At 37.9% G+C, this 19,818-nt stretch overlaps 1 protein-coding gene across 1 annotated transcript in view; it reads right to left on the bottom strand.

Moving 5' to 3' along the window:
- Window positions 1–318: 318 nt before the first annotated feature.
- LOC140152351 (lysosomal-trafficking regulator-like) overlaps window positions 319–19,818 on the bottom strand; it is a 134,999-nt gene continuing 115,499 nt past the window's right edge. Inside the window, 16 exon segments of the mRNA XM_072174655.1 lie at window positions 319–906; window positions 1,497–1,565; window positions 2,300–2,456; window positions 4,199–4,305; window positions 5,076–5,218; window positions 7,459–7,557; window positions 9,412–9,548; window positions 10,337–10,526; window positions 11,120–11,356; window positions 13,110–13,327; window positions 14,318–14,458; window positions 15,811–15,967; window positions 17,702–17,768; window positions 18,233–18,477; window positions 19,141–19,293; window positions 19,674–19,732. Coding sequence (XP_072030756.1) covers window positions 765–906; window positions 1,497–1,565; window positions 2,300–2,456; window positions 4,199–4,305; window positions 5,076–5,218; window positions 7,459–7,557; window positions 9,412–9,548; window positions 10,337–10,526; window positions 11,120–11,356; window positions 13,110–13,327; window positions 14,318–14,458; window positions 15,811–15,967; window positions 17,702–17,768; window positions 18,233–18,477; window positions 19,141–19,293; window positions 19,674–19,732 — 2,321 coding nt within the window. The 3' untranslated portion in view covers window positions 319–764.

The raw sequence follows: 19,818 nt of genomic DNA, 5'->3' as shown, positions 1-19,818 counted from the left end.
TCACGTCTTCCATAGCAGGTGTATGGATTTCATCTGGATAGCCCAATAGCAGTCTGGTCAAGAAGCTCAGCTTTTGAGTTGCATGTATGACAAGAGTTGGTTCTACTTTGTCAAAGAAGGCATACTTCCAAACTTTACATGTATCAAAGAAACTGACAAACTGCACAAAGAAAGTATACCTGTTGTAAGACTTGTTTTCACTCCATTTAAGTCCCCGTTCTTCAAGGAATACATTAAAACCTGGGCCCAACAATTTTCACGACATGCAATCCATGCAATGTGCTATTTATTTCCACACAAATATGACTGTGGTATACCACAGTCATATCCACTAAAGATTTTACATTATTTTACTTAATGTTATCTTTGGAATGCATATAAAGGCACCAAACATTCAGAGTAAAAGTTTTCAGTTTTACACCACATGACATTTCATTGCTAACCATTCTGCAAACAAGTGATTTCTCATGCGTTACCAGTAATAGAGGTAGAACACACTGTACAAAGTGCATCTTCAATCTTGTCTATCTTATACCATTTTAAATCGTACATTCCTTCACCCTCTTTGCTTTCTTCTTCAACTTGATCATCGATGAAGATGAAGATGTCACTCCAACATTCCTCCTCCTCATAGCCTCTTTGAAGATGTATGTTCCCATAACATCAACAAGGATCACAAAGAGTAGCTACCACAGTAATATCTTGTATCAAAGTGCTACCAGTGAGAAACAGGGATCCACTGAGTCATGACCAGTTCTTTTCTTCTATTTGACTTCTGATGGTGGACCTATAAATGCCTCAAATTTGGGCACTTTCTTGTTGCTTCCATCTTTCTTGCCCCAGAATATCACCAATCCATCCGTGTCACAGGTCACAAGGAAGAGGGAATCATGGGTAAACGTCAAGCTGTTGATGGAAATAGGTCGAAGATACAAATGTCAAGACGCTATTCATTTAAAAATACACTTCTGGATCCAAAATTTTATCCCCTAAAATACACTATCATACCGCCACATATACCTTGACCAAAGTCAAGTATATTTGCATAACTTTCCTTGCATATTTGGTCATATATGCAGGACAATATAAATTACATAGAACCAACAGAATTAGTATTGGCTCATGAGAAATGGACTATTCCATTTAAAATCCACATTTACCTCTGTGGCAGGTTTTGAAAATATCTTCCACAGAGGGAGTATGAATTTCAAATGGAATTAGCACATAACCAACTCTATTTGAAACTCATCCTCCCTCTGTGGAAGATTGAGTTGACTCTTTCTCAGAGGTAGTATGAACAGGGGCAATGTGGATTTCAAATGGAATAGCCCAATTACAGCTTGCTGTGATTCCTCAATCTGTAGCAGGAAAAACCTCCTATGTGCTTTTGGCCCCTGAACATGTTTAAAACAAAACTACCAACAGGTTACATAAGAGGTTTTGCTTTAAACATGTTCAGGGGCCAATGACACATACGACGCTATGTAACAACTCACCTGACTATAGCTCTCTGCATATGAGCTGGCAACACTCGCACTGGTGTCAAGTCTATCACACTCCAGAACCTGAAAAAAACAAAGTCAACACCAAGTTAACTGATTCTTTTGTGCTGAAAAAAGACAGTATTTTATCGCATAATGAGTTTGGCGACATCCAAGCTTTGAATTTCTTTTGATTCTTGCACTGATGTGAAACACTAAGGGAACAACCCAAAAGATTGATAACATCCTATATAAACAAGTTTCATGTTTTTTCATATGCTGAAGCAGTCACAATTTGGACCAGAAACAGGGTGCCATTTAAAGCAATAATGTGTGATTTGCATAATGAATGGATTCCTAGTTATATGTTTGTTTTCACTGATCACATTATCCCCTTTTAATTTCGAGCCAAACTAATGAGGTATAACAAAGAAAATTGCAATTTCATTCCAGCGCCTACAATGCGTGCACTACACTCGCCGATCGTATTACATGTAACTGCACTGCATAGCGCTCGACATGTGTACACATAAGCTGACATCCACGGGAGATGTTAGCAAGCAGTCGATCGATGAACTCTGAATAAAACCGGGTCGAATTTTACTGTTATTAAAGGACTTCAGGCTTAGTCTTTTATGTGGTATTTTGGTGTACCACTGAGCATTATAATTATGCAAAAAGTAGAAATCGGAGTAAAATTGAGGGCGTCGCTGTGAATCAAATCACACATTATGGCTTTAAGCACAAGCAAATATTTATTCATTCTTGTTTTCTTACTACTAGGTTATACTGGATTGATCAGTCAGTTTGGATCTTACCTGACGACCCCATCCTGGCATCCAGCAGCAACCGAGTTGACGGCAATTCCTTCCGACATATTGGAGAATGCCAGACAGTGTATGGTACTATCACACTGCACACGTCTTACAAGGTCAGCATTCACAGTCCATAGGGACAGCTCACTACCACCTTCAACTGAAATATTGATACAAACATAACAGGTGTAAGCTTTTCCAAAGATGAAGTCAAATCTGTGACCTGTTCTAAAGTCTACAAGATACCTTGGTCTACTAAGTTGAGTCAGCATGGCTGTTTCCAATTAGGTATAAAGGTATCATTTGTGTAACTCACAGAGAAGTTTTGCGAGTAAATTCAAGACATATTGTTTTGCCTCTCAATATCCATGAAATGTTATGACAGTTACTTTAGGGTCAAGGTAAGTGGTACAAAATAAAAGACAATGAAGAAGCAAATGAAAAACAAAATTGCCTTTTGTCCACTCTGCCGTACAAAGTGACAACACACGTGTATAAAGCGCATAAACAGTGCACAGTGCTGCGTCTCTGCTGCAGGTATGCGTGCCTTCAAAGTTTGGACAATGTGAGCGTCCGCGTCGGTACTTTGTACTTCAGAGTAGACTCACGGTTGTTTGATGGGATCATTTATAAGTTTTTCAAACAAAACATCATGTATAACCAAATTTTAGGCTTAAACAGCTACAAGTGATATCGTGCTAATGTATACAGATGCTTTTGAGTCGTTCTCAACTTTAATTTCCCCTCTTTTACAAAATTATTCACTTTAAATAGTATTTTTTAAAGCTTTTTCGGATATAAAATGTATCTATTTATGACACAATTGATGGCGCTATTTAGTTACTGGAAATTATACCCTTTCAAGCTTTTAATACAAATAATTCCTTTTATTGTTTGATAAAATATGTTTATACAATTTTGTTGTTGCTTGTTTCACCTAATCCAGCTGTTTTAATGGTGGTTTTGATCACCTAACCCTTGCAAATAAAGAAATATGATTTAGGATAAATAGCGCCATCTATAGTTTGCATTTAGTTAATAATGAAGCCAATTCTATATACATCAAACAGCCGTGGACTGACTGTACAAAAGTAGGGATTGATTTTTCAATTATTTTGATTTTACTATGTACAACCTCAATGGGATATTCCAGTTGAAATCCATACACCCCCTATGGAAGACATGACCTTAATCTCCCATACATGGGGTGTAGATTTCAAATGGAGTCACCCATTTAGCTAACCCCATTTGAAGTTCACATTCCCTGTGTAGAAGATATAAGGTTGTGTCTTCCATACTGTGGATGTATTTCATCTGGAATGGCCAAATAATTCTTCCAATGTAATGTAATGATATTGTGACTATAATCTACAGTTACTTCCTGCCAATAGATTACATGGAAGTTTGATCAGCCAATTATAATAATTATATAATTCAGTAATTATTTATTATTATATAATTCAGTGAACGGCTCTTTTCAGAGCCACCAAACCTTTAAATTTAGCAGATAGGCGAGGTCTGCTTGATTCTGTAGACAAGGGGCAGTCTTCAGTGAACGGCTCTTTTCAGAGCCACCAAAACCTTTAAAATCAGCAGATAGGCAAGGTCTGCTTGTTTCTGTAGACAAGGGGCAGTCTTCAGTGAACAGCTCTTTTCAGAGCCACCAAAATCTTTATATTAGCAGATAGGCGAGATCTGCTTGTTCTCTGTTGACAAGGGACAGTCTTCAGTGAACGGCTCTTTTTAGAGTCATCAGTAGGCAAGGGGCAGTCTACATGTCTCATTCTTAGGTAATTGGTCCTGAAGAAGTCAGAGCTACTCCTGACGAAAGATTGACAGTTCTAAACTTGTCCGACGACGAACCCGTTAAAAACCCACTAATTGTTATAATAATGAACTTACTCATATTGGAGGCGGTTGCTATATCACCTGCTACATCACTCACAGCTACAGTAGTTATTCCTCTGCAATGTACTGTCTTATCCATCAAAGATCTCACATAGCACAGTCTGACAAAACAAACGCAAAAAAGTTATAATGCAGCTCCTTTTCTAGTTCATACATTATTTCAATGGATACTTTCATTGTTATAGAATTAGGAATTGAATCATGAGACAAATCAATGTAAGTGCATTACTGATGCATTAAAACTAATAACCCATAATCAATCAATGAATCGGGGAAGCACGGTGGCCTAATGGTTGGGGCTCGAGCTTCACAAGCGAAAGGTTGCTTGAGTTCGAGCCCCACGGCCAGTGTGTTGCGTCCTTGAGCAAGATAGCTTAATTCCCAATTATAAAAATGGTATAAAATGGGGAGCTGATGGGGGTAATCACAATCTAAGTCGCTGAGAGTACCTGCACATCAGTTGCAGACTTGGTGAAGTGGAAATGATGCTGAAATAGCCTAATGGAAGGGAAATAATTGTTGAAGTGTGATAATACTTAGGTCAAGCTTAGGTGAAGCGCACATTAAATCACCAACATTCATTTAATTTTATTTTATTTTTTTAATAAATGACCAGTGCTCACAAATTTGAAAATAAAATTACATGCATTGCACAGGGTAAGACACTGTCAAAGGCATTGTTATTTGTTGTAACCTCTTTCCTGATGTTTCTAGGAATGTATAAAATTAAAGATTAATCTATTTCCTCTTTACCAGCAGCATGGGGCAAACCTATTCACTCTGGTTTTGCTCCAGCCCACCAGGACTCATGTGTGTTTCTGCACATAACGAGTTCAGACCCTCACCCAACCCAAGATATGCAAAGACCTACCTGTTAAGATCCCATATAATACATGTGCCATCTTCACTAGCACTAACCATGATACTATATGGTCTGCACACACAAAGGCAGTTGATTCTTGCTGTATGGCCGTATAGATTGACGGGCGATCCGACGACTTCTACACTAGATTGCTGTATCAAGTCAACAAACAAACAAATAAATAAAATCTAGTTTCTAATTTGCAAAGAATTTGAGCAGAAAAAGATAATTTGCAAAGAATTTTAGATAAATAGTTTACTGGTCTGTGGCACTACGTGGTATGCCCATAGAGCTATTGAGCAGGTTTATTCTCAGCCCTATACAGCATGTGTACCTCCTTTGTCATCTGAACAAAAATGTTTGTAGGTTTGTTTAGATCCTAGGACGAAGACTTCATTATTAGAAGGGTACCCTTAAATGTGAACAATCATGTTGTCACATTTTGAACATGAATTAGATCCCAGTGCTCTTATTTGCACATGTCTAACTTCATGATTAGGCCAAAAAAAAAAAAAAGGTTTGTCTCACGAACATTTGCCAAAAAAGCTAAGTGCTATGCTTTTTTTTTTTTTTTTTTTTTTCTACAACATTTTTTAAATTTACTTTTTGTTTTTTTTTTTTTTCTTTTTTTTAGGTTTAGAAGCTTTTTTTTTTATTAATTTTGTTTTTTTTTTTTTTTTTTTTAGCCTGAGACAAATGAAAATCACAAGACAGGTATTGGAAAACTACAAGTGGTCTTACAATGAAAGAGAAGCAACAAATTTACAATGTTAATATTCTGTAACTGTATTTTATTTGCCTTCCTAGAGCTGATCACTATTAAAAATCAGTGCAAAATACAAAGCTACGATACAAATGTTGGTATGAGCGAGATTTGATGTTTCCATAGAGGTGAATATTTAGAGGGCTGAGTGAGCTTTCGGTACTCTATCGAGAGGTTTCTTCAGTTTTCACCTTTTTTACCCCTCTATGGACCGATCAATTCTCGCCAATTCCTCAGCACAGTCCCCCTGTTTTATCTATCTGAATACGAACAATCATGTTGAAATAAGCGGTAAAAATTCGATTTAAAAACAGCTACAAAAAATACAAAAATTTATGAAAACAACATGGCTTCACGCGATCGCAGAGTTCTCCGTGGGCTTAGTCCTTTTATATTGCATCCACTTTGCTTCGTAAACTTTACGCTCCGTGCGTTGCAAGGATGGCGTGAAACTAGCGAGACTGAGGCTACGGTGTGGGTTACGGGCTATCTGCAACACTAATGGCATACGCGCTGCCTGACATTTTCGATGGTTTTCTGACATTGAGGAATTCATTTTTACTACGTTGGTTGAACTATCGGGAACCGGAAAAATCGGGAAAAAAAAAACCTTTAAAAGGCGGTCAGCAGCGTGAGACAAACGCAGCTGTATCGCTTTCACATACTTATCTTGCTGGGTTCGTGAGACAAACCTTTTTTTTTTTTTTTTTGGCCTTATATATTTCAAGTAAATTCACATGTAATTCTAAAACAATATGGCTTGCTCTGTACTCTTCCAGTTTCAATATGCAGTTAATAAGTCTCTTGTTCATAACAACAACTACAATGTTTGGGATACTCATGGAAATATGCACCATCTTTTAGTCATAATTTCAGATGTCCCATCAAGTTTAAACTATTTCCAAACCTCAACTCCCAAATCCCCACCAATCAATGTTGAGTACTGCTGGGTTTGTATGAGAAAACCATCAGGTTCCAACATTGATCACAGGAATAGGGAGGTGTGATTCATTTTACTCTATTCCAAATGTGTTTATTCCATTTGAAATCTGTCCTCTGGAATATTTAAGAAAAGTCTTCCACAGAGGGAGTATGTTTGTCATATTGATACTCCACCTGTATATGGCTTTACCTGATTGGACTATTCTATTTAAAATTTAGCTAAAGTCTTCCACGGAGGGAGTATCAGTTTCAAATAGAATAGACAATTAGGTAACTTCCATTTGAAATACTCACTCCAGTTGTGGAAGATATAGGTAAAGCCATAATACAGAGGGAGTATGAGTTTCAAAATATATCTTCCACAACTGGAGTGAGTATTTCAAATGGAAGTTACCTAATTGTCTATTCTATTTGAAACTCATACTCCCTCTGTGGAATACCTTAGCTAAATCTTCCACAGGGGGCATGTGGATTTCAAATGGAATATCCCAATGGCCCAACAGTCCCATCTACAATCGCAATCTCAACGTCACCGGGCAGGAAAAACATCCTATGTGTCCTTGGCCCCTGAACATGTTTAAAGCAAAACCTCCTATGTAACATGTAGGCAGTTTTGTTTTAAACATGTTCAGGGGCCACAAGCACATAGGAGGTTTTTCCTGCCGGACGAAGCTATGTTCTCCTTACCTTGTCAGGATTGTATTTAGTACGGTAGGCAGTGATCATCCCAGAGTAGGTACCAGTAAACAGTAGCTTGCAATCAGATACAGAGTTACAACAGGTGATCTGAAAACAAAAATTACCATCATTATTAACTCTCTTCACGCGAGTGTCGACTGCAGATGACAAGTTTCGAAAAAAATTTTAAAATTCAAAAATTTCAGAAATGTAAATTTTCATGACCATATTTGGAATCAGCATGAAAAATGCATTAAAATGAGTACAAACAAGCCTAGTATCTTGATATTTTGAGAAAATATTTTAAAACTTGAACTTTTTCCATTGAGGCGTATGGCTAGCACGCAGAGCATTAAGGGTTACCTGACTTCAGCTTTTTTTAGTATTCAACTTGTTTTACCCATATTTGGTTCACCTCAAGTTTGGTAGTGACATCAATGCCTTTTCGCGGTTGTGCTGCAAGCGTGCCGACAAAACGCCTATGTACTCGCCTGTGCGTGCTCTACAGGATTAACTTTATGTGCGCGATTTGATACTGCCCCCAGCGAAATATGCACCTACGTCACTACTGAACTTGAGGTGAACTAAAGTAAAGTTGCAACAACAATGACCAAGAGGACAATTTTGAGTTCAAAATATGAGTGAAAGGTCGTATTATTTTAGTGCCCAAAATTCACAAATAAACAAATGAAAGTATGGACTATTTAAGGATAGATAGCGTGAGCAACACATTACACAAGCACCCAAAACACTCTTGTCACAAATTAATCTATTGATATACCAATTTGACCGATACCGATAGACATTTTACACAGACTTAATTCACTTTTCAAGCCACATTTTATTTCTCTTAAATGTGTTTCTGAAGATACAATAGATAGTTGTCTGTCACCAGCCCTTTATTGCAACTACAGCTAATAGCCATGACTACGACTAGTCACCTTAGTCATGCAAACCCAATAATTATGACACTCAACAATAAAGTTCCCCTTTTTACATATACTTTTGGTATATTGTTTTTATTTGTTGACCCAGCAGATCCAGGATTAAGCATGCTAAGAACCAATACTCTCAAATACATTAATAATGATATACAGCTCACACAACAGAGGCAGTCATTGCAGATATGATTGTCTTTATACTTACATATGTGAATTAAAATGGATCCCAACCCAATGTAAGCCTTCATGTTAAACAAAAAAGCCTTCTAAATATTTCCATTTTGCTTGACAAAACCTTGACAAAACTCACAACAATATTTTGTCCTTCACATCGGAGGACTTGATCAGGTATGACTGATATGGTCATCTGATCCATTTTCCCCGGAAAACTGGTTTCCGTAACTTCTTAGTCTCCTTTCCAGTCTTTAAAAGAGTATCGTAGACGGGGTCTAAGAAGTACCGGAAACCAGTTTTGCGGGAAAGTGGATCAGATGACCATACCAGTCATACCTGATGAAGTTATTCGATTGTAGTGAGTAAAAATTCATTTCGTTTTGTCAAGCAAAATGAAAACATTTATTTTAATCAACAAACCTAATGAATCTATTCAAAAAGCCTCTATTGGAGTTTACAAACGGAATTTAAACTCCATCGCTGAATGTTTTTATTTCTAGTATCTATAGATCAATATTAATGTTTTTTTATGCTCTTTCTACCGTTTTCTGGCAACCCACAGCCTGTGAGCTTGCTCCGTGTGTGTTACCCCAAAACTTTTTTCAGGTTTTTCATTGTGGCCACTCTTATCTTGTCATAGGCCCCTTTTGTCCTGTCTCTTGCCCATCACAGGGTTGTTTGTTCTACCGTCTCTTCTCTGGTTTTGCCCTGGTGATCGCATTTGATTGTCAGCAGTGGGTTTTTGATCAGATACACTGCTTGCTTAGATATTTATGTATGCAATTGTTTCCTTAATTATGGCATTTGTCATTATATCATGGCATAAGATTATTGCATTGGGCCTTACCTGGTCATTTGTATTGGTATGAATGAAGTTAATGGATGGTCCTTTCATCTTGTGTTTCAGCCTCAGGATGCCATCTGGATGGCCCCAACTCACAATACCAGACCACTTGATGTCCACTGCATTCATAGAGCTCACTCCTGAATCACAATATGAACAAACAAAATAACAAAACAAAATATTAATAAAATATTCAACCCCATGAGAACTACCTGCCTATTGGTCAAAAAGAAGTTTACATTATCAATTGGACCAATCAGCAACATTGTTAGAATAACTTCACCACACAAAAAAATTGGGGTGAATTATTTGCAAAACTCCATTCTGATTGGTGATTAAAATAAAGATATCATGCAATTGACCAATCAGAGCCAATGTTAGATCGGCAGGTAGTGCTCAGGGAGTTAACCTTCCCCACACGGGTGTCGACTGCAGACGACAAGCTCCAAATTTTCTTTTAAATTCACCTATTTCAGAATTGAACATTTCCATACCCATATTTGGAATTAGCATGAAAAATGCTTTAAATTGAGTACAAATATAAGCCCAGTATTGGTTCCGTGGTTCTTGAGATAGCTTATGATATTTTATGCTGAAGCCTATGGCCAGCTACTTTTCATTATTTTGACTCCATATATATATATAGCACTTTGTTTAACTTGTGGGAAATCAGCCATATTGAATTGTCAGCCATAGGACCAAAATAGTATATGTACATTTTTAGTAAAGGCTTAGGCTATAATAAATGATATTAGGAGTCTTACCATATGAGCTCTATTAAGTTAAACATGTGGTGTTTAACTCACATTATAAACACAATGCATTACAAGTGGACCTTGAATTAACCTGTATAGCACCACAATTTGATTCTCATGTTGTGAATTTCAAAGTGGGATGCATAAGTAAGTGCTTAAAAATCACATCTTACCCTTTTCTTTGCTGTACATAACAAGCAGACACCTATTCCCAGCTACTCCACACACAGAGCCAGTAGGTAATGGCATGAGTTGTGTAGGTGGGATATGATAACACTGCTGCCATCGTATCACTGGTTCTCCCATTGAAGGGGAACCTGCGTAGTTGCCCCATCTCATACCCTTCACTTGAGGCACAGGACCCTGAAATTGGATACAAAAACAATGCCAACAATTGAATTGTAGAAATTACATATTGTTTTAGCTGGCGTTCATATCACAAAATGTATTAATTTGTACGATTTTATATGTGACATGATCTGCTCACAAATGGCATTTCTGAAAACAGTGAAAGGGTATTTAAGTGATGTAACTTTAAACAAGTGATAACTTAATTTCATATTTGCCAACTTTGACCTAAGTGATGATTTTTTGTCAATATGTGAATACCATGCGAATACTAATATGAATCCACAGCAACAAGGTTTGGATGGGTAGGCTGTTTGACTGAAGATAAGTACCAATAGCCAGAGTATTCATTTGAAAAACCAGTTAATACCACAAAAATGTGTCTAATGAGCAAACAAATGGGCTATTCCAGTTGAAATCCATACACTCCATATGGAAGACATGACCGTAATCTTCCACACAGGGGGTGTGAATTTCAAATGGGATTACCTGAATGAGCGACTCCTTTTGAAATCTACACCCTTTGTGTGGGGGATTACGGTTGTGTCTTCCACGCATAGGAGGTGTATGGATTTCAACCGGAATAGCCCAACGTCACACAAGCTTACCCTGACTTTTTCCTGTTCTGTGCTGATAATTCCTCTGCCTGTTGCCCCTCGTTGTATGAGCTGTGCTACTAGGCTGCTGCCTCCATCATGTAATGGGGATAAATCCAGATCTGCCCTACACGGATGCAAACCTTGGAATAGTTGCTTGGGAGTCTGTCCATACGTCTTGATCATGGTTTCTACTGCACGTCTTCTGACTGGGTCCTCAATAGTGGAGGTATCAATACCAAAGTAGGTCTGGAAAACAATCATATTGGGAGAAGGTTACAAATATGTCATTCACAGAGGGAGTATGTTTTTTCAAATGGAATTGGCTACGATTAATTATTTGGAAACCCATACTCCCCTGGTATATATAGCTTTACCTATATTTCTCACACAGGGGTGTGATTGGTGCTTTAAGGAAAAAAACCCCAAGGCAATGAAATTGCGAAGCTGAGCTCTCGCCTGTTCTTGGCGGGGGGGACAGGGGCCGCTGGTGGGGTCAGGGCAACGCCCGGTGGAATCACAGGCGAAGCCAGAGGTGTTTACACTTGAGCACCACTGGAGATGCAATTTCATGGGGTAAAATGCAAAAATGAGAAACTGTTAAAATACTTCACTTCATAGTATAAAAACATTTATTATCTGTGAATACATACTTCCACCATCCTCGTATTTCAGCATACAGTCACACCACTGGCATTTACAGTAGCAGCGTTTATTGACTTTCTTAAAATAATCCCTGAAATAAGCTTTCTTGGTGCTCCGGCACCGACCAAGTCAACAATGTCTTGCTCTTCCTCCAGCCAACTAAATTTCCAAGCATTTTGAGACCTTCATCCACAGAGAGATCCCGTCTCTGTCAATATATCAACATGGGCGATCTCAATCAAACATGGCCGGCAGTATTCGCGATCGCGGAAATATGAACTCCGCACGTGCAAACGGAGATGATATCGTGACACAAATCCGGAAAAATCACACCCCTGCTCACAACTGGAGTGAGTATTTCAAATAGAAGTTACCTTATCGTCTATTCTATTTGAAACCTACACTCCCTCTGTGAAGGACTTTTAACTAAACTTTTCACAGGGGGAGTTTGGAATTCAAATGGAATTGCCAAATATTTACTACACATCTTAATTTATGGAGATTGATGAAATATTTATTTTTTATTTTATTTATAACATTCGGCCGAAGCCAGGCTAATCCCAATAGTGCTCAGAGGCTACTAAATTTAAGGGACGCCATCCGGATATGATGGGACAGGGATATGGGAAGAGGTCCGATTTTAGATGCAGGAGGAAAACCGGAGCACCTGGAGAAAAACCTGCGAGGACGAGCATGGATCGGCAACCAAACTCACATGTGGCGCCGCGGGGAATTGAACCCCGGCCACAGTGGTGAGAAGCGAGTGAGAAGACCACTACACTAACTGAATCATTTTCAGTCACATTTGATCATGCATGGATGATGGCTATGTCTCACAACAAACTTCACCCCACCATGTATTGGGTCAGTGTTCTTGAAGAATCCATGAATACACTTTTCCACCCACCCTGGACTGGATTTGTTCTTGAAGTCCCCTGATGACCCTTTGTCAATACCACCCTGTACTGGGTAAATGATCTTGAAGTCACTACGATGACCCAGTTACCACCCTACTTGGGTCTAAGTTTGTATTCTTGAAGTTCCCATGATGGTTCCCTCTACCACCCCACCCAGGACTGGATTTGTTCGTAATTCCCCTGATGACCCTTTTACTGGGTCAATGTTCTTGAAGTCAACGCGATGACCCAGTTACCACCCTACCCGGGTCTAGGTTTGTGTTCTTGAAGTCCCCATGATGGTTCCCTCTACCACCCCACCCAGGACTTGAATTGTTCTTGAATTCCCCTGATGACCCTTTTTCCACCCCACCCTATACTGAGTCAAGGGTTTGTGTTCTTGAAGCCCACCATGATGACTCCTTCTATCACCCCACCCAGGACTAATACTATCCACTTACAGCAGGATGGAAGACATTAATAGCATCTACAGCAGCTTGTCCCTTTTGCTTGTAACCAAAAACCAAATCAATCCAGTTGTGCAGCATCTGTGAGATCTGTGCCGATTCCAGTGCCTGCCTGTGTATCAGGATAAACAGTCTGGCATTGTTCTTGGCCCATGGAGGTAGTAACACATTGTGTACTGAGATGCCATTCTGACGCTTACCAAATGCGTACGCTGAGAAAGATATTCAAGAATAAGAGAAACATATTCTTTAAGGTAAGTTTGTGATAGGTTCCTCTATATGTGCTAGGTTGCCAGTCTCATTTCACATCACATGATCCTAAGATGACTTACAGAAATCAATGACATTCAATTTTTAATCACACTGCATATTGCTTTCCTATTTATAAATCTGGCACTTTGGAAAATGTGACCTAAATACTTTCTAAATGTTATCTAAATCTACTTGCTTTCAATATTGTAAGATAAGGTGCATAAAACAAATCCTTCAAACTGATTCAATGGATAACTAACTTCTGTAATGTTCGGACTCCTACTACCAATTTCATATGTGACCATCCACCACGAAGTGGTAGTAAAGTCGGCTCTAGACCATTTTCTGTTTATTGCAGATTTTAAAAGAATGCACTTCCAGCTTTAAAATGACATCTCAACCAGCTTCATTGGACATCTGGAAGTGAAGTTATGGTTCATCAAAGGTCAAATTCCTAATATATTTTACATAGAAATCCATTTACTGTTTTTATTGTATCTCAAAATGGAAAATGCCGACTTTACGACCAGTTTGTGGTGGATGGGCACATATGTGATACACCTATATGCAAGATTTGTTTGCTAACTAATAAGTGGCTATCACAGGAGTTTTTTCAATGAATCACTGATACCACTGATAGAGAAAATGGGCTATTCCAGTTGAAATCCACACTACCCCTGTGGAAGAATTTGGAAATATCTTCCACAGGGGGAGTATGTTTAAGAAATGTAATTGGTCAGGGTTAATCATTTTGAAACCCATGCTCCGCCTGTATTATGGTTTTACCTATATGTTCCACAACTGGAGTGAATATTTCAAATGGAAGTTACCCAATCGTCTATTCTATTCAAAACTCATACTCCCTCTGTGGAAGACTTTAGCTAATCTTCCACAGTGGGAATGTGGATTTTAACTGGAATAGCCCAGTTACTATGGTATATAACAATTACCTTCTTTGTTAAGCAAAAACTCTGGAAGAAAGAAGAATTCTGGAATAAGTTCTTTGACATCAGTACTGGACTGGAAGGATGACAGACGCCAGGAAGTATTCAAGCAATGGAAGGTGCGGTCTGGTAGATCAAAGTGATTATCTGCAAAGAAAACAACAATTACACAAAATAGTTTAGCACCTTATGCAAATGATAACCATCATAGCAGATTTACCGGAGTTACAGATGGGCTGTACAAATTTATATGAGTGAAACAGGAAAAATATTAGCGAGTAGAAAAGGTAGTCTGTTCCTTATGTTTTTCAAATATAATTGGTCATGGTTAACCATTTTGAAACTCATACTCCCTATGTATGATGGCTTTACCTATATCTTCCACAACTGGAGTATTTCAAATAGAAGTTACCCAACTGTCTATTCTATTCAAAACTCATACTCCCTCTGTGGAAGACTTAAGCTTAATCTTCCACAGGGGTAGTGTGAACTTTAAATGGAATAGTCCATTTATGCTTGAAGTTCAGGTTCAACATTTTCCCAAACCATCAGAAAGAGGTACAAAATGATGTAGTACACTTTAAAAAACTATCCATCTAGTATGTTTTCAGCAAAGGAAGTAAAATAAAGTTTGCACAAAAAGTAATGCAGCTGTTATAAATACGCCTATAGCTTCAGAACTAGTAATTGTTTTCACAATATTTCAACATAGAGAGAAGGATGATTTATTTACGCGCATTTTGATACCCCATTTGTCGAATGTCGTTCAAGATTAACAACGCAGTAGTGCTTTTAAAGAAAAATACCTGAATTTAAAAGTTGCAGTTTACAGCGATCAATGGTTATTATGTCAGCACTGTAGCACGTATAAAGCATGCCATTATCTTCACGCTTTATACTTCAAATCAATACAAATAGCTGCAACTTTTAAATGCGGGTATCTTTGTTTCAAAACACTGCTGTATTGTTAATATTGAACAAACTGGACAAATTGGGTATCAAAATGCGCGTAAATAAATTATCCTTCTTTTTATGTCAAAAGATTATGAAAATAATTATTAGTTCTGAAGCTATAGGCGTATTTATAACAGCTGCGTTACTTCTTGTGCAGACTTTAGTTAGAATAGTACTGTAATAATGTGAGCACTTATCTTAATACTAATAACGGCGTGTCCGTCCGTCTCTCTGTCCATGGCGCTATCGCGTTCAAGCGTCTCTTGCGGATTGCGTTCACGCGGTGCACTATCGGCGTGCTTTCATGATGCGCTATCGCGGAGTATCAACGGGAGAGTGCGCGCAACGGAAAAGCAATACAGTTGAATTGATTAAGTTGTGTCAAGTTGGGTCTTGATCATTGAGAGACGCATTTCATAGTAGTTTAAAAAGTCAGGGCAGGTATGGTAACGGGTTTGGGTAATTAGAAATAGGCCTATCACGAGAAGCGCCCGACCCGAGAACCGCGAAATCTAGTTAGTAATAGTAATAGCACTATTATATACCTTGATACTGTAAGAACATGGCAGTGAATGGTGGCAGTCTAACCAGATATTGTAACACAGTGCCACTGTTGGAATAATGTGAGCCGTAATGGAATGGCTGCATCCACATCACTTGCTGATCCGACCCACCTATCTTGTCATAATCTTCTTTTAATACCTGTAAAAAAATGGAAAATACATAGATTAATGAAACAGAGGAAATATTAGTGGGTAGGAAAAGTAATCAGTGAATTAAGGGTCAAATCTAGCTTCAAAACATGGCATATCAGGAAAAACCTCCTATGTGCTTATGGCCCTTGAGCATGTTTAAAATAAAATGGCCAAGAGGTTGCATCCGAGGTTTTACTTTATAACTCTCTTCACGCGGGTGTCGACTGCAGACGACAAGTTTAAAAAAAATTCAAAATTCAAAAATGTCAGAAATGTAAATGTTCATGACCATATTTGGAATCAGCATGAAAAATGCATTAAAATGAGTACAAACAAGCCTAGTATTGATTCAGTAGTTCTTAAGATAGCTCTTGATATTTTGTGAAAATATTTCAAAACTTGGAACTTTTTCCATTGAAGCGTATGGCTAGCATGCAGAGCATTAAACATGTTCAGGGGCCAATGACACATAGGAGGTTTATCCTGCCCAAAGACGATATACAAGTGATTTTGAAAGCCATCAGTTTCACACCACAGTGGTAGGTTTTGGGAGTATCCATCCTTTATGTAAGAAAACAAAACCTACTTATAATCCTGGAAAACAAGATGTTGGCATACCTTGATTACCCTACGGAGAACCTCTACCCCACTCCCCCAATTCCATGTTGTAAAAAGCCATGTCAACAGCAGATATGTAAGACCCTCTAACATTAGAAGATGGGGGGAGGAACACTAGACAGAGTTTGTAGATCAAATGCATGACTGACTTGTTTCACTCACATCATAGTTTTGATAGCATGCATTTGAATTGTTTTGAGCAAGAGCACCAACTGTAATTTTCAGGATTGTAGTGATAATGTACATATTATAAAATTATGGAATAAAACCCTCAATGAAGTGTCCACAAGAATAATGCTCTACTAAAGGTAAGGTTACTGCTGCCAGTGTGAGTAATATTTAACATTATTCAAATTAGATTTTGTCTATCAATATATAAAAAAAAGCCATTGCCATTATAACCTTGTCCAATTAGATGTACATTAACCCTCTCCACGAGGGTGTCAACTGCAGACGACACGTTTCAATTTTCTTTTTTTTAATTTCAGAATTGTAAATTTTCATGACCGCATTTGCAATCGGCATGAAAAATGCACTGAAATGAATACAAACAAGCCTAGTATTGGTTCAGTGGTTCTAAAAATAGCTTTTGATATTTTGACAAATATCTGAAAATGCAGAGCATTAAAGAATTGTAAGTTGACCCTGTATCAATGAACCCACCTTGTATGTGTCCCTATATGAGTTGACCCTGTATCAATGAACCCACCTTGTATGTGTCCCTATATGAGTTGACCCTGTATCAATGAACCCACCTTGTATGTGTCCCTATATGAGTTGACCCTGTATCAATGAACCCACCTTGTATGTGTCCCGATATGAGTTGACCCTGTATCAATGAACCCACCTTGTATGTGTCCCTATATGAGTTGACCCTGTATCAATGAACCCACCTTGTATGTGTCCCTATATGAGTTGACCCTGTATCAATGAACTCACCTTGTATGTGTCCCTATATGAGTTGACCCTGTATCAATGAACCCACCTTGTATGTGTCCCTATATGAGTTGACCCTGTATCAATGAACTCACCTTGTATGTGTCCCTATATGAGTTGACCCTGTATCAATGAACCCACCTTGTATGTGTCCCTATATGAGTTGACCCTGTATCAATGAACTCACCTTGTATGTGTCCCTGTATTTGTCTTCCATCTCTTTAGATTGTACAGCAACTGGTTTGCTTAGGTCTCTGTGTGAATTAAACAAGAACAGAAATATGACATCAACATATATTCTATAGTAGAAATTTAATTTGAATGAACACAGGTGCCAACAGCATGACGATTCTCTGCATATACAGTGTGATGTACGCCCATAGCCGTGTGGGTGTAACATGGAAGTGAATCCAACCATGCTAACTCACTCATGATTGGTTAGTATTTTCATTAAGTATCCAAGGTTATGCGTTCGCATTGTATTCTGAAATACGATCGCCTTACAGCTTTTGGCAGCTGTATTAATTGAAATGAAATTTGTACTATAGTAGAAGACACCATATGGTACGCAACACTCTAAATGAAAATGTTTCAAAAAGGGACACACAGAATATTGTGTGAACATGGCATTATGTTTGAGAAAAGTAAAACTTATGTTGCTTATATTATTGCTTATTGAGCAGAGCAATGTTCTAAAAGTTAGTCATCTGAATCTTACCTATAAATCAAGGTGCTATTGAGATCCAGCGCCTCACTGGTATAATCACACAGTACAAATGGGAAGACTGGATATTGCATGAGATCATTGAAGGACCTGCCTCCAAGCTTATTGAGATGAGTGATGTATTCAAAGTTTGTCATCTGACCATGACACCAAGCTTCTGTCACTGCTGAGATATTGTCAACTTCCAAGAGATTGGGTAAATCTTGCGATTTCACTTGTTGGTAAAGACTGTCACGCTCCTGAAAATAAGAATGCAAAATAATAGTCAAAATGTCCATGAAGCAAGTAGAGATGAATACTGTAAAGTTAGCTTACTATCGAGCACTTTTAAAACATGCAAACATGAAGAGCCACATCCACAAAAGTGTAAAGGGTTTTGAGCAAATCATCGATACACATAGTTATATACGAACAAGTAAACTTGCAAATGTGTGTCTCAACCCCATTAGCTCAGTTGGTAAAGCGCAGAACTTTGGTACAATTTCATGTTTTCAAAAGCACTCAATAGTAAGCACATAGGCTAACTATCAAGTTTTTACAAATTTGTTTCATAATCTTGTATGTCCTTTAATGCAAAATCAAGATGATAACAAATTATGTCAAATTATGGCTTGTATGGAGAATGTTTTTGGTTGATTATTTCCTAAATAATTTTCTGCCAAAAATTTGGGCTGACCAAGTCAATCCCATCATTAATATATATGATTTTAAATTAACAAGTCTACCTTTTAGTTGACAGACTTATTAACTACATTCTTATAAAATATTGTAAAATTATAGTTTTTGTGTAATAGTATTATCAGTTTGCAGACTTGAGACTGATTTAGCAATGTGACGCTTTATTGTTTGTTTGTTTTTATAGAGCACTAATTTGAAAAGTGACACAAGTTTTGCACACAAACCTTTCCATTTTCAAAAGCCAAGAGGAGTGTCTGTCCATTGGTGAGGAATATTTCCAGGGCTTGATCACTGAGTTGATACCATCTCATGTGGATCTCCTTGATATCTTCATACATCCAACTAATAGTCATGATATCTCGCTCACCCAGCATCATCTGCAATCAAATATGTGTATCAAATTCATGTCATGTAAGTTATGTGACTCCATGTTAACATTTTGATCCAAAGAAAACAATTTTTATCTCATGCTCAGATTGCAGGCTAAACCCCTGGGGACTTGAACCCACCCCCTGTCCTTGTTAAGTGATTAACTTTGATGTTAATTACCTCCTTAGTAACATTCAAACTACCTGTGATGTCTGTCAAAGATCCAAGTCAACAAAATGTCCAGAATGCAGTGAAATATGATGAACCATTAAAGGTTTCTACATCAAAAACTCCTTTCTGCCCCACAAAACTGATCTTTTTTTAGTTTCAACAAGAAAAGCATTTCAAAATTGGCAGAATTTTCCTAAAATTACACACAGAAACCTACCTGGTTGTAGCTAGGATCTTTAATTGGCTCCTCACCAACAAAATACATACTAGAAACACCTGAAAAATGCAATAAGAAAATGAAAACCTTACATGCTTAGAAATTACAGGACAATGAAAACAGACTGCCTGTATCTACAGAAAAT

Source organism: Amphiura filiformis, chromosome 5 (assembly GCF_039555335.1).
Source record: "Amphiura filiformis chromosome 5, Afil_fr2py, whole genome shotgun sequence".
Lineage (NCBI taxonomy): Eukaryota > Metazoa > Echinodermata > Ophiuroidea > Amphilepidida > Amphiuridae > Amphiura > Amphiura filiformis.
Note: the sequence above shows the minus strand (reverse complement) of the source record. Positions and strands in the feature narration are given on the sequence as shown.